This window comes from Macaca nemestrina, chromosome 8 (assembly GCF_043159975.1).
Source record: "Macaca nemestrina isolate mMacNem1 chromosome 8, mMacNem.hap1, whole genome shotgun sequence".
In the NCBI taxonomy this organism is placed as follows: domain Eukaryota; kingdom Metazoa; phylum Chordata; class Mammalia; order Primates; family Cercopithecidae; genus Macaca; species Macaca nemestrina.
The window spans coordinates 128,607,167-128,632,720 of NC_092132.1; the positions used below are offsets into that span (position 1 = coordinate 128,607,167).

Consider the following 25,554-nt stretch of genomic DNA (forward strand, 5'->3'; position numbering starts at 1 on the left):
ATATTTCTTAAAAAAAAAAAAAATTAGGCAACAATGAATTTTGAGAATTTCATCATCAAGTCTGTTTGTCCTGCAGCACCGGGCAGCTGTTTGTGTTTGCTGGTCGATACCGCATGGGGTCTCCTTCTGGTCTCAGTGACGAAGTCAGGCAACACAGGCTGGGCTTCATTCATGCTCTTGAATCTGTAGCTCTTGAAGCTGAGGCGGATGCCCAGAGCGGGATGCAAGGATCATCGTCTCTGGTTCTGCAGCAGGAAAAGTTAAGAGCACAGGCTTTGGAGTTAGAGAAGCAAGATACAGATCCCACCTTTACCACTTGGGACTGCATTGAAAATGGGGATAAAACCCACATCATAGGATTGCAATCAGAATCAAATGAGCTGATGTGCCTAAAAGGCTTAGCAGAGTACCCTTAACATAGAAAGGCTTCAGTACATCCCAATGGTGGTAATAATGATTTTCACTATTGCATATTACCACCACTAAAAATCACATTAAAGAAAAAGTCTGCCCAAATTGCTGACATTAAAATGCTAAGTGGAAGCAAAACATTTATGGAATGATTCTACTTAAACATACGGCTATTCTTACATGTGTTTCTAGGTAAGATGACCTTGTGAGTGCAAGTGTTTAATCGGTCCCCACTCCCAGAATATATCAGAGATACTTTCAGGAAAACATAAAAATAAAGGAAATCTGGTAATAATGCATGAAGCTAGGCTAAAGTCATTAATATGCCAGAAATTTTGCACTGTTGTGCTGGTATGTGCACACAGGATCGTACTGGTGGACATGTGAACTCCAGCTGGCCTCCTCATTCCCCCTTGGGAAAGGGCAGCAGGGCAAGGAAGTGATGGAAGACCCCAACAATCACCCTGAGGCTCTCCTGTCTCCACCTTGAGGAGCGAGAACCAGTGGCATAAGCAGAAAGTTGATCTTGAATGGGAGAGTATACTTAACTATTCTATATCCAGAGCAGCTGCCATTTATGTGTGAAAAAAAAAAAAAGATACTCCCTTATTTCAATGGCCCAGACAGCATTTAACTCTTATTCTTATTGATAGCACCTGACTGCAGGAGAATTGAATCAATGAAGAATCAAGATGGGAAAAGTTGTGCTATGGCAGTATTGGTGGTTGGCCGAGAAAGCAGTTAAATATAGAGTGTCTAAAAAATTATTGTTAATATGGTGATGAGACTTAGTGGAAACATGAAAATTAGTTTCTAAAAATATAGATCATAGAAAATCTAAGAATAGTAAATCAGCTTGAAATGATAAACTGCCAACAAAAATGTATAAGTGGAGAGAAAGAGGTGGGAAGATTGAAGGCAAGCAAAACTCCTTATATATGGAGCGACTCAACACCTCAAATAATTAGGAAAAATAAAATATTTTCAGAGAAGTCTAAAGATACTTCTGTAAATTAAAATAGCATGTACAGACCAGGAGCAGTGGCTCACGCCTATAGTCCCAGCAATTTGGGAGGCTAAGGTGGGCAGATTGCTTGAGCTCAGGAGTTCAGGATCAGCCTGGGCAACATGGTGAAAACCCATCTCTACCAAAAATACAAAAATTAGGCATGTGGTGCATGTCTGTAGCCCTAGTTAGTCAGGAGGCTGAGGCAGGAGGATTGCTAGAGCCCAGGAGGTGGAGGTTGCTGTGAGCCATGATCATGCCACTGCACTCCAGCCTGAGTGGCTGGACTTTGTGTCCCTGTCTCAAAAACAACAACAACAACAACAACAACAACAAAGTGTGTCTGTCTCTCAAATCACTAGAAAAGTGTATGTGTGTATATGTGTGTGTGTATATATATAACTATTAGAAATGAGAATGTGGGAAGACAAATTTATAGTAGCAAAAATGGACATGTTAAATAATGTGATCAAAAAGATAGATGAAATAAGACATTAAAGCATTGCCCATGAAATGCAGACAAAACTAATATGTATTAATTCAAAACTCAATAAATTCCAAAAGGCAGATACTGTGCAGGATACCTTTTTTAATCCAGGGCAGTTGACTACAATAAGCATTTAACAGTTTAGTACTCAATTACCTAGAAATTTTAAGATACTCTTCCTGGAACTAAACGAAGTCAAAATTATAAATGGGACTAATCAGAAAATTACAACAAAATTGTGAAATACAGTAAGTTGTGGCAAAGGTAAGTACCTAATGTTACACAATGAAATAAAATCCAGATAGGTTAAATAATTTAAACGTCTACATATATTTGTATACATTTCAGTGGGCGGAGGGGGAGGGGAACTCTAGATAGGTTAGAAATTTTAAACAAATACAATATAGATTCTATGCTAAAACATTTACAATCTTGATGAAATGGATGATTTTTTTCCAGAAAAAATACAATGATATTGAGAAACAATGAATTCGAGGTTTCTGATTGGCAGTCAGTCATTTGGATGATGGTGCAATTCAGAGAATCTCATGAGCTTGGGTATCTTGGGTGAAAGGAATCTATGGAACATCTGAGTGGAATTTTCTAGCCAACAGCTGGATATTTAAAGCTGCATGTCAGGCCAGGTATCTAGTCTAGAGATCAAGATTTATGACGATTAGCATGTAACTGCATGTGGAAATCATGGGGAACTGATGAAGTTGCCCAGGAGAACGTGCAGCTAAGCTGAAGGCTGCCTGGCAACCATCTCGAGGAGCATCATTTACAAGACAGGCAGAGAAAGAACAGTCCGCAAAGTAGTCTGACATGGCCAAAGAGGTATGAAGGAAGCTGGGCAGTGTGAGTTCAGGAAGCCAGTGGGTGGGAGGGTTTCTAGAAGTAGAGAATATGAGTGATGTCAAATGTTAACTCGAGGTTAAGATAAGAATGGAAAAGTTCCTGTTGGTTTGGCTAAAATGCTATTGGTGACCTTAGTAATGAGCAATGTTACTATGGTTCTTTCAAGTGTTTAGCAAAGAGCTGCTATCCATGCTATGTAAGATTTATAGAGCATAGGATAAAATATAGAAAACTTCTCAATATAGTTTTCAAAACCGGTATAAAATAAAAATCATAAGTTGGACAGAGCCATACACACAATCCTAGTTATTAATATGGACAATAACTGACACCTGCTTGCTCACCAAGTGCCAGGCACTGTTCTTATTAACTTAATTGATTTAATCCTTGTGCCAGTTGTGTTAAGGAAATATTAATCTGGTATTAATGGCTGAATCTGGTATTAATGGTTATATCTGAATTTAGATATATACCAAGAAAATGATACATTACATCCATGAATTAATGTTTAATTTTGAAATATTAGAAAATATAAAATATAGGCCAGGCATGGTAGCTCATGTCCGTAATCCTAGCACTTTGGGAGGCCATGATGGGTGGATCACTTGAGGTCAGGGGTTCGTGACAAGCCTGGCCAATATGGTGAAACCCCATCTCTACTAAAAATACAAAAATTAGCCAGGCATGGTGCTGCGTGCCTGTAATCCTAGCTACTAGAAAGGCTGAGACAGAAGAATAGCTTGAACCTGGGAGGCGGAGGTTGCAGTGAGCTGAGATCATGCCATTGCACTCCAGCCTGGGCAACAGAGCAAGATTTCATCTCAGAAAAAAAAAAAATTCTATATCTGTATGTCTTATATATATATTATATATGTCATATATATTATATGTCATATATTATATATGTCTTATATATTTTATATATATATCTCTTATATATATATATAAATTTGGCCAAAGGAGAAAATTCATGTGATTGTGATTTTCTAAAACTCCAAGAAGTCCTGATAACCCTTATTGAACCATGATAAATAATATCTATCTCAAATAGCCAACACCGCATTTGCTAGTAAAATATGTCACTTCCATTCAGAGAAAAACAAGAATATCCAACTTTATCCTCATTTTGGGGCATTGTTTGGGAAGTTTTAGCCAACACAAGAACAGGATTAAGAGAACTAAATGGGATTAATACATCTATCAAAAGGAGACAAAATGATCACTGTAAGTAGATGATATGAATGTACAGGCCTAAGAGAAGCAATAGAAAAAAAAGTGATATCTGTCAGAGGTTTGGGCTACAAAACAACAGTTACCTTTGGTTAAGATCTTTTATAGGCCAGGCGCAGTGGCTCACGTCTGTAATCCCAGCACTTTGGGAGGCCAAGGCGGACTATTGCTTGAGCCCAGGAGTTCGAGACCAGCCTGGGCAACAGGGTGAAAACCTGTCTCAAAAGAAAAAAAAAAAGATATTTTATATGCCAAGCACCACGCTGGGGACATTATAGAAATGGTTTTGATTTTGACAGCCAACCCATAATATGGATTTTAACCTGCTCACATACATTGTGGAGCTGGAATTCAGATGCTAGATCTACTCAACTCTAAAGCTGATTGTCTTCATCTCTATGCCATGGACTTCCTGCACAAATGTATAAAACATAAAAGTGTTTCTAGACTCTAATAAAACTCTTGGACAGTATGATTAATGAACAGCCATATTCACAGTAAAAACAAAATGGAATACATAGCAAAAAAATTAAAATGGTAAAGAAAAAACTTAGCACCTACACGATGAGCAGTACACAGTTTACTGAGGGATCTAAAGAAGGTGGAGTGTTGCTATTGCAAAGCCATCTGTTTTCTCTCTAGCTGTAGGTTTAATGCAACTGAAATTGTTTTGGAAATTTCCCTAAGGTTAATCTGGAAAGAATAAATGGATAAGAATAATTGAGAAGGCCAGGTGTGGTGGCTCACATCTGCAATCCCAGCATTTTGTGAGGCCGAGGCGGGCGCATCACGAGGTCAGGAGTTCAGGACCAGCCTGATCAACATGGTGAAACCCTGCTTCTATTAAAAATGCAAAAAAAAAAAAAATTAGCTGGGCATGGTGGCACATGCCTGTAATCCCAGCTCTTCAAGAGGCTGAGGCAGGAGAATCGCTTGAACTCAGCAGGCAGAGGTTGCTGTGAGCCGAGATTGCACCATTGCACTCCAGCCTGGGTGACAGAGTGAGACTCTGTCTCAAAACAAACAAACAAACAAACAAAACAGAATAGTTGAGAAAATGTAGTTTTTAAAGACTGTGTATTTGTGGAAGGACACTTACACTATCAAATATTAAATATGTATTACAACCACAATAGTGTGATTTTTTACCCAGAATAGATCAATAAAACAGAATATATGTATAGAAACCGTTCAATAAATTGTGAAATAGTTAAGTTGTGGCAAAGGTAAATTCTTAACATTACATGACAAAGTAAAATCCAGATAAGTTAAACAATTTAAGCATTCATATATGTATACATATGTGTGTACATATACATTTGTGTGTGTGTGTGCGCGTTTGTGTGTACCTACCAGTTCTTGGAGTAGAGGTGGTCTTTCTATACATAAAATACTTAAGGACAAATTGGGATGTGATATTGCAACATGATGCCACAGTATGAAAAATCTCAACATATAAAGTATTTTTACAAGTGAAAGAAGAGTGCAGAAAGTATTAACATGCAGTTTATAAAAGAAGAAATTAACATCAGCAAATATATGAAAAAATTCTTCAGCCTCACTGGTGAGTAAAAAAATGTAAGTTAAAATGAGCACACGCATTGCTGGAGGGAGAATAAACTCATGCACTCTTCTGAGGAGTGATTTGACTGAATGTCTGAAAGGCCTGAAATATAAATCATAATTTTTGGTCCAGTAATTCTAATTCTTGGAATTTTCCAATTGAAATAATGAAAGTTATGCACAAAGGATAATTATTGCTCTGATATTTATAATAGTGAGAAATTAGGATCACATTAATTGCCCAATATTAGGAAGCCATTTAAATAAATTATAGAGCATGTCATAGAAAAATATGCAGGAATTTAAAATAATGTTATAAAAGAATAGTTAATCGTCCCGGGGAAAGTTTACGATATATTGTTAAGTGGATGAAAAGTAGGTTATGTAAGCAAAAAATGTTAATCCAGCTCATCTCTTAAGTGGGTTTATGGTAATTTTTTACTTCTATATTTAATGTTTTAATAGTTTTTTTTAAAAAAAAGGCATTGTTTTCATAGAATAATAGCAACATATATATAAAATATATATGAAAAAACAAGATTAAAGAGGAAATACACATTACTGTGTTTATTGATGATAACAGCAATGCAGGTGATTATTATGTTATTCTTTGTATCTTTTTCTTTAATCATGCATTAATTTTAAAACCATGACATTTAAACAAACTTTTTAAAAATAAATGAAAGGGAAGAAGAAGGAGAAAGAATAAAAGCAGCACATGAAAACTCTAGAGTAGTGGAAATGCTAAAGTATGCCATTCATTAATTCATTCACTCGTTTTATAATTACTGACACTAAGTGCCTACTGTGTGCCAGGCCCTGTCTTAATGGGAACATAGTGGTGAAATAAAATTTGCAGTATTCATGGGGTGGGGTGGGGTGGCGTGGAGTGGCTGACATTTACCAGATGTGGGTGTAATTAAATAGAATTGAAAACTGTGGAAGCATATTATGCATAAAACAGGTTTTATGAGAATAAGCTCATAGAAGGTTTATATATGTATAAATGTAAATAAGAGACTGGTTAAGAAAAATATTTAGAAGAATATTTAGAAGATATTTAGAAGAATAGTCAATACAGTCCTACTTAGGAAAGAGACAAAGGAAAGAAAGGAAAATAATATAAAAGTAGTTTATTATCTTCATAAGAAATTGATATGGTTGCTTGTGCCATTTTTAATTTTATAGGGAGCAGAGAAGTTTACATACACTTAAAGCAGAAATGATAATTGTAATCTGAAATTTTGAAATGTTATTCTAATAGAAAAATATAAAAGTACTATAAATTCCAAATTTACATGTGAATTAACCAATGTTGATAGCAAAAACCCTGATTACATCCATTATGCATCCAGAACCTTCTTATTACCTGTGGAAGAATTAATTAGAAGGTTTGCTTCATGGCCAGGATACAAACTCAGAGAGAGGATTTTTTCTCTTTCAGCATTAAATGAACCCACCATAGACTATGGCTTCCAGAGACTGCAGAAGGTCATCCCTAGGCACCCTGGAGATCCTGAGAGATTAGCTAAGGTAATGTGCTTTGGAAATGGACATGTGAAGCCATTTGTGTAGAATTTCAGCAAACTTAGACAAATGCAGGCATTTACATCCCATTAAAATTAATTAGGCCTTGAAATTTAGCTAAGCTTTAGATACAAGATGCACATAAAATATCTGCTAACTCTGAAATATATTACGGTCGTATTTATCTCTGAGGAAATATGAAATCTGAACATTTGGGCCAATAAAATAGATACACAACAGGAGTATTCAGTTTTAAAAACATTGCCAACTTTCTGAAAATAAATATCTGCATAATTGGTTAAAAATATAAGCTTTGGCGGCCGGGCACGGTGGCTCACGCCTGTAATCCCAGCACTTTGGGAGGCTGAGGCGGGCGGATCACGAGGTCAGGATATCGAGACCATCCTGGCTAACACGGTGAAACCCCATCTCTACTAAAAATGCAAAAAAACTAGCCGGGCGTGGTGGCGGGTGCCTGTAGTTCCAGCTACTCGGGAGGCTGAGGCAGGAGAACGGCGTGAACCCGGGAGGCGGAGCTTGCAGTGAGCCGAGATGGCACCACTGCACTCCAGCCTGGGCGACAGAGTGAGACTCCGCCTCATTAAAAAAAAAAAAAAAAAAAAAAAGTATTAGCTTCCACTCCTTTGTATTTAAATGTTTCTATTTACCCATAATTTCAGGGACCCATTAATCCCCAATCAGTATTAATCATTGAGGGCCTACTATGTACGTAGGTATCTAATGAGGAGAAAATTGCTTCTGTATAAAATTACTATGAAATACATCACCTTCAAGTGAACTTCCTTATGAAAATTACTTTATGAATTTGGCCCATGTTGTTGGCTTTATTTAAAAAGTACATCAATTTATTAGTTGTCATTTAGCTGATGAGAAACTATTAAATTTTCACATTTATATTTGCACTTTAAACATACAAATTATAAAATGCCGTGTTCTCTTTTCCATACTGTGAATAAAATTTAAGCACCACAGTTGCTTCTACATCACACCTTTATTTTCCTCCTGGAAAAATCCCTAGCCCCACCATTAAATTAGATGATATCTGGAAAGTAGGTTAATAGCAATTTAAAAGGCTGTAAAAAACAGGAGGTGGAAAAGGCAAAATGAGAGGAAAGGGATTTGTGATTACTAATTCTCTCTGGTTAAAATGTACAGGGGGAAATATTATTGAAAGAATTCATCTTTATTAGAATAAAATTTTGCAGAAGGCATTGCCAAGATCATTTCAGTACTCTGGACAACTCCTTGGCAACGAGCTAAACTCAAATCCATCAATCATTTTAAGAATATTTGGTTAATTAGAGACCCAGATTTTTAAAACAGAATGGGCTGAAAGTAGCATTTAGTAGAACTTCCACGACGTTATTAATTTTAATCAACTTCACTCTCAATTGGGTTGGTTTTTGTTTTGGTAACACAATCATTTATAGAGCCATTTTATAGAGGCAAATTTCAGATAGATAGGTATTTATAGAGAGATTTATATGTATAATTGTATTTTACTTGTCAAACCAAATATAGGACCTCTTGACTAATTACTTACATTTTGGGAGGGATGTGTGGATTTCTCATTTTTGCCTATAATTTTCTTTTGTTTGCCATTTTGGATTTTGCCTTTGACAATACCCCACCCTCACTTGTTTTCTAGGAAATGCTGTTGAAAAGAGCTGCAGATCTAGTGGAAGCTCTTTATGGCACACCACACAATAACCAGGTGAGATACTCACATCCTACCTTTTCGTGAGTTTTGCACTTTATGCTGGATGGAATGCTCACATTAACCTGCTGTTTTGTAGGACATCATTTTGAAGCGAGCCGCAGACATTGCTGAAGCCCTCTACAGCGTCCCCAGGAATCCCAGCCAGCTTCCAGCCCTCTCCAGCTCCCCAGCACACAGTGGCATGATGGGAATCAACTCCTATGGCAGCCAGCTTGGGGTCAGCATCTCAGAGTCGACACAAGGAAATAATCAAGGTACCACCTTTCTTAGAGTCAAAATCCAAATATGTCTAATTTTAAAAGTTCTACTGGAGTAGATGGAGGTAGAGGTTGAGTCATAATGGTCCAACAGAGTGTGTCCACAGATAGGCAATACAATCATAGATTGCGTTATTTCAAGATTATAGATGGTACATTATTAGAGTTTGAGCTTCTTAGGTACCAGGTAGAATGTCTGGAAATATTTAAGGAGAAGATTGAGTATTACTACCGGGTGTAGTGGCTCACATCTGTAATCCCTGCACTTTGGGAGGCTGAGGCAGGTAGATTGCTTGAGCCCTGGAGTTTGAGACCAGCCTGGGCAACATAATGAAAACCCATCTCTATAAAAAATAGTCAGGTGTGCTGGACAGATGTAGTCCCAGCTATGTGGGAGGATCACGTGAGCCTCGGAAGTCGAGGCTGCAGTGAGTAGTGGGGTGAGCTGGCACACTGCACATGAGCCGAGGCTGCATGTGAGTACATGTGCAGTGTGACAGTGCACTCCAGCCTGGGCAACAGAGCGAGACCCTGTCTCAAAAAAAAAAAAAAAAAAAAAAAAGGATTGAGTATTATCAATTTGGAAAGGTTTGGGCTTATAGAAAATAGGTTTACAGGTATTAATTGAAAAGAAATTTATGCTTCTGTTATTGTGATGATCAGATTGAATACTGGAAAGAAGCTGATTATTGCCATTACCATTTATGATACCCAAATTTCTCTTCCTGGTAGCCAAGAGTGAATGGCTTGGTTTTATTTGGTAACTTCTATTTTGTATGATCTCCTATATATAAAACAACAAACAAATATAAAGACAACTGTGCTTTTACATGTAAAGCAGACCATGCAAAGATCTTTGCATTGACATTGATTATTAAAGTGCTAAGTCGGAATCTGTCACAAATCATTTTTAAAAGGAGTAAACGTTCCTAATGAGGTCCTTAACATTGGGAGAGTTTTTTTTTCTAATTTTATTTATTGGAAGAGAATTCCTCATTTTTTTTTGCCCAGGGTGAGTTCTTACAAAAGAGTAGGTGAGCCGGGCGTGGTGGCTCACACTTCTAATCCCAGCAGTTTAGGAGGCTGAGATGGGCAGATTGCTTGAGCTCAGGAGTTTGAGACTAGCCTGGGCAGCATGGTGAAACCCTGTGTCTACAAAAAATACAAAAATTAGGCAGGTGTGGTAGTGCTCACCTGTAGTCCCTGCTATTTGGGAGGCTGAGGTGGGAGGATAGATTGAGTCCAGGAAGTTGAAGCTGTGGTGAGCCATGACTGCCACTGCACTCCACCCAGGGCAACAGAGTGAGAGCCTGTCTCAAAAAAAAAAAAAAAAAAAAAAAAAAAAAGACAGGGCATATTATTACTTTTGTTTTTGTAGACATGAGGCCCATAGACCAAATGTCAAATTGTTTTTCATTTGGTAACAAATTTGGATTGTTTCCTAAATAGTTTGAGAGACAGTAATCCAAAGTGGTTTATTCTAGGACACATGAGACGTTTCTGAGCTGTGGTTTCTCACTCCTTCCCCTGTTCCAGGCATAGGCTGGGTCCCCCACACTCACTGCTGATGCCCCAAAGTCCTAGGTCAAAGAATAGCACATTTTAGGGGAACTCATCAACACTTTTTGAATGAAATTGACCCCCACTTGCACCTAGGGCATGGCAACAACTTTGAACTAACATTTCTAAAACTGTGTTCCATACAATACAAGTGGCCCCAGACAGGTTAAGATACCTTTCCCCTCCAGGCCTCACCAAAAGATGCTATGGCATGTTAAATTTGGTAAACACTTAAGCTAGCAAAGTTAAACCAGTTTGTTTATTCTCTAGGCCTTCTGTATATGAATCATCAAGAAATGGCTACAGTGCATAACATCTACCCAGCCTAACTTGACCACAGAATGCTTTTCTCAGTGACACCAATCATATCTCATTGGACTCCAGTGTCATACGAAGTATGATTTGGGAGAGGGAACTCCACACTGCCATTAGCCATTTGCTCCTTGGTGTGAGCTGGAGGTGCTGAGTGCAGGTTTGAATGAAGGGGAGTAGCAAGGGCATGGCCTTGCATAGATGGGGAAGAGAGAGGAAGGTATAAAAGGCTGAAGATGGGCCGGGCACACTGGCTCACACCTGTAATCCCAGCACTTTGGGAGGCCAAGGCAGGTGGATCATGAGGTCAGGAGTTCAAGAGCAGCTTGGCCAACATGGTGAAACCCTGTCTCTACTAAAAATACAAAAATTAGCTGGGCGCGATGGGAGGTTGCCTGTAATCCCAGCTACTCAGGAGGCTGAGGCAGGAGAATCACTTGAATCTGGGCAGTAGAGGTGCAGTGAGCTGAGATCGCGCTACTGTACTCCAGTCTGGGTGACAGAGTAAGACTCTATCTCAAAAACAAACAAACAAAAAAAACCCCAACCAAACAAACAAAAACTGAAGATGGACTGCACACTTCCCACAAAACTGCCCAGGGCACCTGGTGGCATTCTATAGCCTGGGGCCAACGCAGACCTGTGCTAGCCACATGTGGCCTGACCGTGCACGCCTGTTGATTTACCTGGAATTTTTCTTTGTTGCCAAGGGTACATCCGCAACACAAGCAGCATCTCTCCACGGGGATACTCTTCCAGCTCCACGCCTCAACAGTCTAATTACAGTACCTCCAGCAACAGTATGAATGGTTACAGCAACGTCCCCATGGCCAACCTGGGTGTTCCAGGATCACCAGGATTTCTAAATGGCTCACCCACCGGCTCTCCTTATGGAAGTAAGTGACCTCTCTATACCTCCGGCTCTCCATGCTTTTTGGTCTCTGGGTTTTACTATTCAGCCTTTTGGGAGAAAGTTGCATTTGTAAATCTTCCTAAGTCGTCGGGGAGCAGCCTAGTTTCCTGATTAAGCGTCCTTCCTGTCTTTGGTTCTTTTCCCTTAGCTGGACTTTGGCTCATGTGGTTACTCAAGGCCTTTTGGGGAAAGAAAAGGATTGAAATAATTCCCTTTTTATAGAGAAAGAGCATGTGTGGCCTGTGTTAAGTGGGAGCAAGGAATTAAGATTCCATTTCTGTTAACAATATGTGAACTCTTAGGCACTTTCAGATGTAATATTTAATCCCCATAAGAACTTCCTGATAAGAACTTTTATCTTCATGTTATAGACAAGGAAGTTGGCTTTGCTGCAGTTTTCTGACTTAATCAAGATCACATAGCTAGAATAGAGCAGGGTAATAATTTAGGCATAGTCCTGATGACTTTGAGTTATTTTGTATATCGCACCATGCTTCTTTTTGACTTTGCAACCTGGTTTTCCCCTCCCTTCAGTACCTCCAGAGAGGTGGAAGTTGACTGCGTGCAATCATGTGATATATTGAGACAGAACTTCTTCGTCTTAATCTGTGGTCTAGCAGCAAAGTCCCTGCTCTGGGAAGTTGTGAAAACCCCATTTGGGTTGCTTTGGGAGGTATGCCGGGAAGTTACACAATGGTCCCAGGAGCCTGAGGGAGTGCATTTTTCAAACCTACCTAGGGAATACTTTAGGCCAGGGGACAAGATGACATGGAGAGGCTGAAGTGATTGAGTAGAGTGTTCTTGAAATGCTGGGTCTTGTTGCAATTCTCTGCACCTTGCCCTCTTTTTACCCCATGTGGTTCCCTTGTGCCAAGAGCAAGGACATGTCAAGGGCAGCACATAGCCACGTCACATTGACATGTCACAGAAACTGCCTTTCACAGTCTTTGGACTTTTGGTTCCCTGGGGAGACACACCTATGAGCTATTTCTGGATTATCAGTTCGATGCATACACTCTACACTACACGGCAAGACAAAGACATAGTACCAAGCAGCTAACGGTAGTAGAGGTTAGTTCTCCTAGTATGATGAAAATCTTGTTACTGCAAAGACACGAGTTCTATGTTGTGTCTTGTCAGGTGGCCCAAGTTCATTAGATAACAGTTAGTCTGGAGAAATAAATGATTGCTTGATTTGTTTCTACCTTATCTTGGTCCAAAAAGTGTTTGGGGGAATTATTGCAGTCAAATAGGTAGTATGAAAGTATAAAACAGGCTCTAACAAGAAACCGAGCTAAAATAAACAAATATGGTTCAGCAAATTAGAAAATGCCAGGGCCAGCATGAATACCATTTGGTCTGTTTACTTCGTTCTGAGTTTACAAGAGGCTAAAGCAAAGAGAGAAACACTATTTGTTGTAAGATTTTATGTCCACACGTTATTTTTTAAAGTAGCTCAGAAGAAAGGTGGCAATTTCTGTTCCTGAGATGTTGGAGAGGTCTCTCCCTTGCTTTCTCCTGGAGAAGGTGTCTGGTGTGGTAAAGAGATCACATCTTTAACAACCCCTACAAATAATGCAGTGGCAAGCGATCCATTGTGTAAACAATGTTATAACAGTGACAATAATAAGATGAATTAACAATTACATTCCGCTTTACCGCTTAAAAAGCATGTTGACATCTAGAGTCCAGTCAGAGCCTTACAACAACCTTGTGACATGGATACTATCATTTTTATCATTATCCCTTGTAAGAGATGAAGAATTATTAAATGACTTGAAAGTTCATAGTAAGTAGTAAAAAGGGGACTAGAATATATCATCACACTCAGAATACCACATTTTAAAATTAATAATGTAAGAATTATTTAATGTATTTATAGTGTAATATTAGGTTAAACCATATGAAATTCCCTCTATTTGACCATTTTTGATTTATAGAAGTGGCAATTTCACATCATTCAGTCATAATTTATGTAGGTATGAATAAGGTTGACTCATACTTGTTTTTGTACATAAAAAATGATCAGTTTTATAATACAGTATGTAGTGTGGTAGTGAAGAGGATGGAGAAGAAAGAGAAAAAAAAGAGGAATGAAAATGCACAGTTAGGTGTTAATTGCTTAATATTTTTTCCTAAATAATTCATTTGGTAGAGAGAAACCCTTCCCACTCCCACCAGAACGATTTCCTTCTGTTCTTTCATGATCACCCAAACCCACTGCCACCAGAAAACTAGTAACACCCCAAATCTTCAAAGTACCCATTAAAATGAGATGGTAGACACAGATCAGGGAAAAGAGGAAGGCAACGTGCCCAACTGGGAGAGAGAAGGAGAGACTGGAGAAGACCTCCTCCCTGTACCCATTGAATCTGGTGTGATGGTTTGCACCTTCACTTTTGGAGGGAGGGTCTGAATGAGTTGCAGGCTAGGAATGAAATTCCAAACAGTGCATTCATTACAATCAAATTCCCCTACTCCACAAAGACTGACTACCCAGTGGAGTTCATTACAATAGCACCTGACCTGTATTTCTAGCCAGCCAAGTCTTTACTTCTCTGGGAAATACAAAAAAAAGAAAAGCCCCGGGGAAAACATTTTGTCAATTCAGTTGCTTGTGTCTGAAAACACAATTCTATGATTTTCTAAAAATGCATCTGATGTGGCTGGGCCATGCCACGGAGCAAATATTTGCCAGAGACTCTAAGATAGAAATAGAGCCAAGCTTCTTGGTCACATTTAACTTGCATGACAGCCAATGCAGAGTATCAGAAACCTGCATCTTTACTGTTTTTGCTCTCACACTACTTCAAAAATGGCCAAACAGATGTTTTTTCAATTTTACATACAAACTTCACTTCCTGGCAGTAGCAGTGTGCCAAGTTCCAGCTCAGTGCAAGTTTTTATGGCTGAATTCTAAACCCCTGACAATAGGGGGTTATAATGAAATGCTGACAGACCCCTTAGCTCCAAAAAATGCAATGGCTCAATGCAAAGGAGGATATGTGCCCGGTGAGTTCCAGCTGAGACTATGCAAGCCAATCAATCCTTTTACAAAGAAAAGTGGTTTTTCCTTAACTCCCCATGTTCACAGAGATTTCTGGGCCAGACGTACTTGTCTTTACTTTGGCCCCTATCCATAGAGAGATAGATGTCCAGAGAAATTCTCAATTGGAAGTACATGCAATCAACTTTCCTAAAATGGTTCTCTCTGCAGTCCCAAAAGATTGTCTATTTAACAAGCCTGTAACACCCATAGGGACCACTTCTTCCAAAGCAGAATAGCCACCAAGCCTATGCAGAGTTTGGGACAGAATCCATACAGGCAGGAATCCAACCTGTCCTCATAGATTCCTACATTATGTTCAGAGCCTTAGACCATGCTCCGGGGTTCAATTGTTTTATAGTTTCAAAAACAAATATTAAGACATTCTCTATTGTAAAATATTAAATGATTACTACAGAAAATGTAGAACGTATAAAAATAGTTTTTAAAAGAACGCATACTCCCACCATAAGAACAACCTCTTTGAATTCTGATATATTTCTACTTCTTCAGAAAAGAAAAACAAAAGCCTATTAAAATAATAGTATTCTCATTACAGACAACTTGAAAAGCACGTATAGGTAAAAAAGGAGGAAAGAAAAATGGCACATTCTGTGTCTACGCGGAGGGAACCATTGTTAATTTTTAAAGGATAGTCTTCCAGTCATGGATAGATACATTTTGAAAATTGCAGTGTCTGCTCTGATGCACAACTAATGAGATTCTGCCATAAGATCAATGAAAGAGAGGGTGGAAGGAAAGCAGTAAAATTACCAAAGTCACAGATATGAAGCTGGGCACCATAAAATCCTTCAGTGATGCAGACCCAGATCGTAAGAATAGGGAACAGAGATATGAGGAGTGGTGTTTGCTTTTAAAAGTTGACTACAATCATCAGGTGTTTCCCAGGAATGTGAGGATTTATTCATCTCTTGCTTTTTTTTTTTTTTTAATAGGTGGGGTTGTTATTAGAGTAACAGACAACTTTGTTTATAGGCAGTACAGCCTTAAATGAAAGAGAAAAGTTAAAATTATTTGTAAATGCTAATATGTCTATTGCTAAGGATTGTATTATTTATTTCTTCCCAAAGAAATCGAGATTTTCCCTTTTTAAAATGTAATAACCTTTACTGGTTTCTCCTACCATGTATTAAAAGTAACACAAGTTTGTTGTAGAAAATTTTGACGATATGGACAAGTGAAAGCACTACATTTAAGGATATTCATAATCCCATCAGCCAGAGATACCATTGCTAAAATTTTGGGTGTATATCACGTCCTTCTAGACTGTTGCTGCTATTTGCATTTCTAAAAATTAATGGGGGCTTAATATGTGTTATGCAGTTTTTTTCATCTGAAGGGGTGTATATTTCCATGGGATTAAATATTCTACAGCACTAGTTTTAATATTGGCATAGCATTCTATTGTATACTAAATACAATGTACCCTACTGCAGGACACTTAAGTTATTTTCCAATTTTTCATTATTATAAAAATGCCCTTGGACCTATTATTTTTGGCACAGTCATGACTATCTCCTTGGGATTAATTTCTAGAGATTAAATTAGTGGGTCAAAGGATGTGCACATTTTAAAATACTTTGATATATATTGCCAAAGACCCTCCAGAGAGGTTAATTCTTCCCTCAGAAAAGAAAGAATATTATATGTTTCCCCGCCCTGTTAATTTTTTCTTTTTCTATTTAGTAAGTGGAAAATAAGATCTTGTTACCGTTTTAATTAGCATTTTATTACGAATCAGTTTGATTGTTTCTATATGAGTCTCTCTTGGTCATTTTTATTCCTGATTTTCTTTTTTTGTGTCCCTTGCTTATTTTTCTCTTGGGGCGTTTTTCTTTTTCCAATTAGGAAAACTTATGAGCTATTGAGGATATAAGCATATCTAAATAAGTATTGCAAATATTTTTCTTAATCTGTCATTTGCCTTTTTGTGTTTGTTGCAGAAGTTTTTCATTATGCGGCAAATCTATCTTGTAAACTTCTAACCATCCTAATAGCTTCACTAGCACTGTTACAATTTTGCTTTTAAAAATAACTCTTCAATCTACTTAGATTTATTTTGGTGTTCAACAGGAGAAAGTACTCTAAACTTAGTGTTCAAATGGTTAGTGTATTTTTCTATGCATTTATTTTCCTACTAATATGAAATGTCACCTTTATTAATTCCCGTCTATACCCAGGTCTGTTTCTGAACTCTGTTTTGCTGTAAAGATTTGTCTGCCTATTTCTGTGCTAGTACAATGCTGATTTCACTGATGAAGATAAGTGCCTCTTACTACTTAAAAAAATTTTTTAAACAAAACTTCCTGTCTTTTACAGCGTTATTGTTTTTTGAAACAGATAAACATAGTAATTGTGTTTGCTGAAATGCACAAATTAAAATTCCTTTCAGTATTTTTATTATAGTTGCACTGAATTTTAAATTCATTTGAATGCATTTTGGCATTTTTACAAAATTGTAAGAACTATTTAAAACGGACATGTGCTTACTCAACTCTGCAACAATTCCTCCACGTCACTTAGTAAAGCTTGAGGTGTTTCCGCTGCCACTGCAAGGGAACCATTTTTGATCTAATGGGCTCTACTTTCCATTGAAATCTGTTATTAGAAAATAATTATCTGTACTAGTGAGTCACTTGCTGAATATAAATGGAATGGAGTATGTGTGAATGCCTAATTCACATTATACAAACCTCTTCAATGATGATGTCTGAGAGGAGGTTCTGCTGCTGTAGACACCATTTGGGGGACCGTGGTAGAATACGGGCCCCCTAAGTCCCAGCTTTTCTTTGGCCCCTAATTCTGTACCTTAGAGAAAATGAAAAGTTGGGGATTTTTTGCTTGTGGACTTTTTTGTCTTTTGTTTTTCTATTTCACTAATGCCAAACCCAAGGCTAGAAGAGATTTTGCTCAGAACCACGAATAAGACCCACTCCTCATGCTTAACCCTGTGTCCTATCTTCTTATGTGAATTAACCCAACAGTGTTTTTATTCATTTACATATTCAAGTATTACATGAGATTCTTCCAGAACTTTGTTCTCCTTTCCAATTTTTTTTCTTTTAATTCATATTTGAGGAAAGACAGATGTACTCAGATGCATAGCTCCTTAAATCAAGACTACTTTAAGGATAAGAAGTCTTTAGGGAAAGCTCTCCTTTTGAAGTCTTTGGATTTCAGTTCAGCGATAAAAGACATCATATGGGACTTGTGCTATTTAAGTGTTTATACAGGCAATTGGGTGGACTCGGCCCAAAATATATTTTTATAGGGAGGGAGGGGAAATGAGGGTGGAGTCGTCCATGGACATCAGAACATTTGACCTTCAATTCACCTTGTACTTAGTTGTTCAGTCATAAGTCTCGCCCATGTCCTCACTTTCAAATTTACTTTGAAGGACAATTGGTACATTGAAAACACAAAGCAAGAAATAGCACTGCTGGGCTTGGTCATTAGGCTCCAACAATACTTTTATCAAGTCATGTGACTCGGACAGTTCAGAATCTGGGAATTATACTAACACAAGTGCCTAAAACTATCAGGTGCTATATTTAAGAGTTTTGCCCTTGTGTGCTCTAGTTTACCCCTTTCTTAAGTTGAACATAGAAGGTAAAATTATCATCTTGCATGATGTAACTTGGTGGAGTATCTGACATGAAGAGGTGGGGTACTTCATCGTGTAAATTGCTTTTATTTTTCTTAGAAATTACAACACTTGGCTTTAGTCTTCCCTTAAGTCATTTTAATGTTAATACCACTAATAATGGTGTTTTTTCCTAAACATTATGTCAGGGGAGGCCAACTTGCAGCTATATTTCCCAAGAGCACTGAAAGTACGGGAGAGGGAGACAATTTTCTGAATGTTAATAAACTTTTACATTTAATGAGCACGTGGCCCATAGAGATGGCACTCTCAGAGAAGATGTTAACTCTACAGACCAAACCTCTGGAGCCTTAGGAGTTACCGGGGAAGCACATAGCTCCCAAATAGGACTTTTTTTGTAGGGTGTAAAAGTGATTTCCATTGCTGGGTAGATTTGATGATTTTTCAGGCATGTTTGGCCTCAGTCTTCTCTCTTGCCAAGCTGCTGCTTGTGAATGAAGACCTGTTCCAACATCACTTCCTGAAGCTGCCTTCCCGACTCTCCCAAGCATTGGGTACCTTCCTCTAATAGCATCATTACCATATTAGTTGTTTTATGTGTCTGTTCCTCCCACTGGACAGGGTGGCAATGTCACATTCAACTTTTTTTTTTTTTTTCCAATCCCTGCAATCTGGAACAATGCCAGGAAACTAACAATTTCTCAATAAAGGTGTGCCAAATATGTGAACTGAAGGAAGATCTTAATTTCTAAACGAGGATTGTGCATTTGCTTTCCAGTCATGTCATCGAGTCCCACCGTCGGGTCTTCCAGCACATCCTCCATCCTCCCATTTTCCTCTTCAGTTTTTCCTGCTGTCAAACAGAAGAGTGCCTTTGCCCCTGTCATCAGGCCCCAAGGCTCCCCTTCACCTGCCTGCTCCAGCGGCAATGGAAATGGATTCAGAGGTAAGCGAGGGTTCTATTTTGGGGTTATACATGACACAATGTACCATAGGGTTGGCAAAGTAAGAGCAAACAGGACATCGTTGTATAGCTCAGCTGTTTACCTGCAAAGAGATGCTTTGCTGTTCTCATCATGGGATATAAATGGCTTATACAGTCAGGCAAGCGCTCCATCTAAAAGCAAGATGGAGCCAAGCATGGTGGCTCATGCCTGTAATCCCAGCACTTTGGGAGGCTAAAGCAGGCGGATCACTTGGAGGTCAGGAGTTTGAGATCAGCCTGGCCAACATGGTAAAACGCTGTGTCTACTTAAAATACAAAAATTAGCTGGGTGTGGTTGTGGGTGCCTGTAATCCTAGCTACTTGAGAGGCTGAGGCAGGAGAATCACTTGAACCGGGGAGGTGGAGGTTGCAGTGAGCCGAGATCACGCCATTGCACTCCAGCCTGGGCAACAAGAGCAAAACTCACTCCATCTCAAAAAATAATAAAAGTTTTTTAAAAAGCAAGATCGGGGAAAACAGACATCAGCAAACTCTGCAGGCAACGGAATTAACCATGGTAGAGCCATACATACAATTGAGGAGTGTCTGGACTTCCCAGCCCTATGCTGTCCACAGGGCCATTCTGCTACCTCTCAGAAAATGCCCAGTCACCCCATGGGATACCACGTGGTGCTTTCTGCTTACCTAATCCGCTTGCCATCACGGCCTCTTGGCACACATGGACAGGAGCCAGCAGGAGCAACCAACAAGTTCCGAGAATTCTGGTTACATGCAAGTCAAATTGATAGCAGGTGCCTGATTAGGCGGTTGTGGAGAATAGAAAGAAAAGACATACCGTTTCTAAGAACAAAAATTATCCATCCATCAAACCCATTTTTGAGCAATGTTCTAAAATATAATATGGCATGATATAACACAAATGTGATGAATATATGAAAATCAAATCATCTCATCATGGATTGGGGGCAGCCGACAGCAAAAGAACAAATTGGAAACTGCTGAGGACTGGGGCTCACCGGCAACCCACATTATTTTTAGGCTGCTCCTCTCGTGTCTTGGCAAGAAAATATTTACAACAAGTAGGGTTGGGTAAAACGAAAAAGGGAAGAGGTTTCATTAACCCCTCATGGATCAAAGGCTGTGAGGTCAGCAGTGCTTTATGGGGAACTTTGGATGGGCTGCATTGTCCTTGGGATGGCATCTGCCTGGTGGTTTGATGACAGAGTGGAGTGTGGGCTCTTAATTCTTTTGGGACACCTGTGAGAGGTCATTCTCTTGTGGCTGAGCAGAGCTCTGGGAGGTACGTTAGGTTCCTGAGCCATCCAAACACTGGAAATGGTGGTGTCTTCTGGAAGGCAAGTGACTCGACCGAGAAACTGTCAAAACTAGAATGGAAAACCCAGCACTCAGAAATATTGTTGAAAATTATTTTACTTCTAACTAGATGAAGCAGCTGGGTCTATATGCCACCCAATGTGTGGGTAGCTGGAAACATCTGGAAATTTCATGGATTTTTTTGGCAGGGATTTTCACCCAGATGTCTAATTCATAGAGAAATAGGCTGAGCCTGTATCTAAGTGTCTCCACCTGCCCCGTCTTTCATCAAAGACCAGTGGTTTCCATCCCATCCTTAGGGGATGTGCCCAGAGTTTCTCCATGATGCCTTCATCTCCAGACAGGGAAATGAAGATGATAGCTGAATATTCACTGTACTTTCCTTCCTCTTCCCCGTGACCTCTTCAGTGTTGATGTTTCTTTTTAAGTTCTCTGGTTTTATTCATTGACCTTAACTCGAGTAGAGGCCCAGCAAGTCTTACTGGCAAAATGCAGATTGAGACAGACCAAGGAGGGATGCAGGCTTTCCTCCGCATTGGACGGGAGGAAGACAGGATGGATGCGGCCCTTTCCTCATTCCTGGCCACTTAACACATAGGTTCAGTTTTACTTAAAGGAAAAAAGGATACTTGACTTCCACCTGTCACCCTTTCCCCACCTCCTCTCTCAATGTGGAGCTGGTTGTCTCAGATCTTCTGTTTTACCCGGCTCTCAGCCTACGGTGTGGCCAGGACAAGTTTCTTACAGACTCCAGGGCCTGTCATCCCCACCCCACCTCTTGCTGCATGCCCACGTCTCCTGTGGTGTTACTGAAGTCAGGTTTGAGTCAGCCCAAAGAGCTGGAAGGAAACCTTGCTTGGTCTTAGTGAGGTTCCCTCTGAGGGCAGCTGCAGCAGAAACAGAAGACCCTCTCCAGGGTCCCCAGCCACACAAACTTCTGGTCACCACCCCTCAGGGTGCTCGGGCTGAGCGGCACGTTCCTGATAGGTTTATAGGAGCAGTGAATTGGTGAGTTGCATGTAGGCACAGGCTCTAGGCTCTAGCTTCATTTCTAGAGTCATTGCAAAGTTCCAAACCTCATTTGAATCCTTCAGTTCCTTCCACATTCCTCTGGTGATTTGAACCTTTAAAAGAAGAAGGGGCCAGGTGTGGTGGCACACACCTATAGTCCCAGGTACTTGGGAGGCTGAGGCAGGAGGATTGCTTGAGCCCAGACTGTGCAACATAGTGAGACCCCATCTCCAAAAGATTTTTTTTAAAAGTTTTTATAGGTTTTTTTTAAAAAAAGAAATTAATTTTGGGGGTACAGATGGTTTTTGATTACATGGATAAATTCTTTAGTGGTGATTTGAAATTTCGGTGTACCAGTTACCTTAGCAGTATACACCGTAGCCCATATGTAGTCTTTTTAAAATTTTGGAGTAGGCTGGGGAGGAGAAAAATAGAAGCACCTGTCGATTTAGGGCAGTAGCCTAAAAAGGAATTGCAAAAAAAACTATGAAAATATCAAGTGAGATATGGAGAAATAACAGAATCCTGAGGACAACCTCAAAGAGGATTAGCCACGGGAAGAGCGCCGGCCACAATCTCACCAGTCGTGTGTTGAGTTCTAGTTCAGCTCTTTCCAGGCTGTGTCAATCTGTGCATGCTCTTATCCTCTCAGAGCCTCAGTTTCCCAGTCTGTTAAATAGAAAATCGACAGCTATCCCCAAAGGTTGTTGCGGACTAATTTGTGTAAAGAACTAGGCAAGGTAACAGATATTTCCTACAGCCTGGCTGAGAGGAGGCGAGGGTTCACAAAGGATGCCCTCAGAGACCTTACCTTCTGCTCTTCCTCATTTTAGACCAGGTACGTGGAAGCTCAGTGTCCAGCATTGTGAAGTTCCCTTGAGTAGAGAGAGGGAGGAAATGAAGCTGACATTTAATGCACAGTCACTGAACAACAACAACAAAAATCCTGGGATCTCAGAGGCCTGCTGGGCAGGGAGCTCCATCTCTTTAGAGATACAGTGGGAGGGTGACAATGTGGGCTGAGTGCCTGGGTGATCGCAGGCTGGGGAGGAGCCCTTCTCTAGACTTCATTGCCTGCAAAGGCATGTGCCGCCCACACTCTCTGAGGCTTGCTAACTATCCTGAGCACTACAGGCAAGGTGCCGAACTGAGTGCTTTAAGAGAATTATGTCGGCCGGGCGCGGTGGCTCAAGCCTGTAATCCCAGCACTTTGGGAGGCCGAGACGGGCGGATCACAAGGTCAGGAGATCGAGACCATCCTGGCTAACACGGCGAAACCCCGTCTCTACTAAAAAAAAAAAAAACACAAAAAATTAGCCGGGCGAGGTGGCGGCGCCTGTGGTCCCAGCTACTCGGGAGGCTGAGGCAGGAGAATGGCGGGAACCCGGGAGGCGGAGCTTGCAGTGAGCTGAGATCTGGCCACTGCACTCCAGCCTGGGCAACAGAGCGAGACTCCGTCTCAAAAAAAAAAAAAAAAAAGAGAATTATGTCTAAGTCATGCCATTATCACCATTCTTAGTTAAGCAGTTTACCCAAGGCCACACAGGAAGAGTCTGATGACTTGAACCCAGACATGTGGACTCCAGAGCTTGTGCTCTGGCAGCCCACTGTGTCTCCAGGGACAATGAGAGTGAAATTCTTATCTTTACCCTATACCCATACCTACTTTCCACCTGGTTCAAAGGGAGATAATTGCTTTCTGTCTGTTGGCTATGGTTTCTACAAGCAAAAAGTCAGAGTCCCCACCTAGCAGACATCAAGCCTACCCAGTCTGGATGTCGGACTAGGAGGAAGGGATATATCTCAAATCTGTTCTTCTCTGTCATTCAGGGGATCTTGTTCTTTGAGCACCTCTGCTGTTCCATGAGCCCCTTTGGTATCTCTCTGAGCACGCAGAAAAGGAAGGGGCTGAGGATTTTTCTTTTTGAGACAGGGTCTCACTCTGTCACACAGGTTGTAGCACAGTGGTGCCATCATGGCTCACTGCAGGCTTGACCTCCTGGGCTCAATAAGAGATTCTCTTACCTCAGCTTCCTGAGTAGCTGAGACTATAGGCATGTACTACCATGCCTGGCTAACTTTTGTATTTTTTGCAGAGATGGGTTTTCGTCATGTTGCTCAGACTGGTCTTGAACTCCTGGGCTCAAGTGATCCTCCCACCTCAGCCTCCTAAAGAGCTGGGATTACAGGTATCAGCCACCGTGCCGAGTCAGGAGTTTTAAATATAATAGACAAATTGAAGTTCAGAATGTGACTCAGAATTCCATGCCAGAGAGCTCCACATACAGCATGGTTCCACCTACCTCATTTATCAGCTGCTTCCAGTTGATGAGTATAGATTGTCGAGATAATATTACACACTATGTGTCTGATTCCTTTTCCAGCTCCCTCCAGGAAAAAAAAAAAAAAAAAAAAAACCCTCCTACACTCTGGGATAATTACTAGGGTTGCTATATCTCTAAGTCATCAGGGAGTGTCCAGAATTGAACCGCCTTTATTGAAAAGTTACATTGATTCAATATATAGTAATACAGGCAAAAATAATTAAGGCTTTGCTAGCTGTGTAAGACCTTAATCCAGATCTCACAAACATTCAATAAAGGCTGTATGGGCAGGGAAATAGACGGCTGACAATTTTGCCCGAGAGGACTAGCTGATGTGGAAAAAAGGGGCAGAGAAAGAGATGGAAGCATTGAGAAAAGCAGAGAGAATTTCAGCCATTTGCTTGGAAGCTTAGTAAGCAACACTCAGCAAAATGCTTCTATTATATTGACTAATTCCTTAGATGCAATGTAGATAGTAAAATGCAAAGGATCAAATTCTAGATATGATTTTAAAGGTTCTGATGCAAGGAAACTACTCTGCCATTTTCCAAGAATGTGAAAATCCCATGGGCTTATCCTCTGAAAGCCAAGGCTGGCGGAATACATTTTGCTGTGGGATTTTTCCACATTGTGCTGGTGCTGCTTTATTTGCCACATCTAGGGAAACCCTGGGAAGTGATTCCACCCAGAGAGGCATTGTCTGAATCCTCTTGGCCCAATGGAGGGAGAAAGAATTGGATTACTCCATTTATATAGGGTGATGAAGAGTAGGAACTGGGGGCTGAGCATGGTGGCTCATGCCTGTAATCCCAACATTTTGGGAGGCTGAGGTGGGTGAATCACCTGAGGCCAGGAGTTCAAGACCAACCTGGCCAACATGGCAAAACCCCATTCTCTACTAAAAATACAAAAATTCGCCAGGTGTGGTGGCTTGCACCTATAGTCCCAGCTACTCAGGAGGCGGAGGCTGAGGCAGGAGAATCACTTGAACCCGGGAGGTTTCAGTGAGCTGAGATGGCCTCGCTGCACTCCAGCCTGGGTGACAGAACAAGATTTCACCTCAGAAAAGAAGAGTGGGAATTAAGGAACTAAATGAAGTCTTCTATTCCAGTAATCAGCATTCATTTGCAACGAGCATCAGACATGAGCAGTGAGCACCAAAGGAAGATGAGCTAATTAAAAAAAAAAAAAATGCACTCACCAAAGAAGTGAAGGGTAGATAAAAAGCTTGATTTGTAATCAACGATGCCCTGGTAAATCAACAGGCTCAGCACCTGGAAGTTCCTTTCCTGTTCCACCTAAGTGATTTGGAGGAATATAATCTGGAAGTTATTTTAGTCGAATAAAAAAATATATCATGCATATATTACAGTTTAGTTTACATGTTTACATCTGTTGTCTC

The 25,554-nt window shown here is 40.1% G+C and overlaps 1 protein-coding gene and 1 long non-coding RNA gene across 2 annotated transcripts in view; one reads left to right on the forward strand and one right to left on the reverse strand.

The window, feature by feature from the left end:
* Window positions 1–25,554, forward strand: part of LOC105482039 (EBF transcription factor 2) — a 205,540-nt gene that overhangs the window by 176,826 nt on the left and 3,160 nt on the right. The window contains exons 11-15 of the mRNA XM_011741899.2: window positions 7,000–7,088; window positions 8,752–8,817; window positions 8,900–9,077; window positions 11,663–11,848; window positions 19,315–19,482. Coding sequence (XP_011740201.1) covers window positions 7,000–7,088; window positions 8,752–8,817; window positions 8,900–9,077; window positions 11,663–11,848; window positions 19,315–19,482 — 687 coding nt within the window. The remainder of the gene's footprint in view (window positions 1–6,999; window positions 7,089–8,751; window positions 8,818–8,899; window positions 9,078–11,662; window positions 11,849–19,314; window positions 19,483–25,554) is intronic.
* Window positions 1–25,554, reverse strand: part of LOC139355355 (uncharacterized) — a 26,016-nt gene continuing 462 nt past the window's right edge. Inside the window, exons 2-7 of the long non-coding RNA XR_011607152.1 lie at window positions 25,354–25,450; window positions 22,640–22,703; window positions 20,167–20,277; window positions 10,275–10,390; window positions 4,079–4,207; window positions 1–245 (exon numbers count right to left, since the gene is read on the reverse strand). This is a non-coding gene — a long non-coding RNA (uncharacterized lncRNA). The remainder of the gene's footprint in view (window positions 246–4,078; window positions 4,208–10,274; window positions 10,391–20,166; window positions 20,278–22,639; window positions 22,704–25,353; window positions 25,451–25,554) is intronic.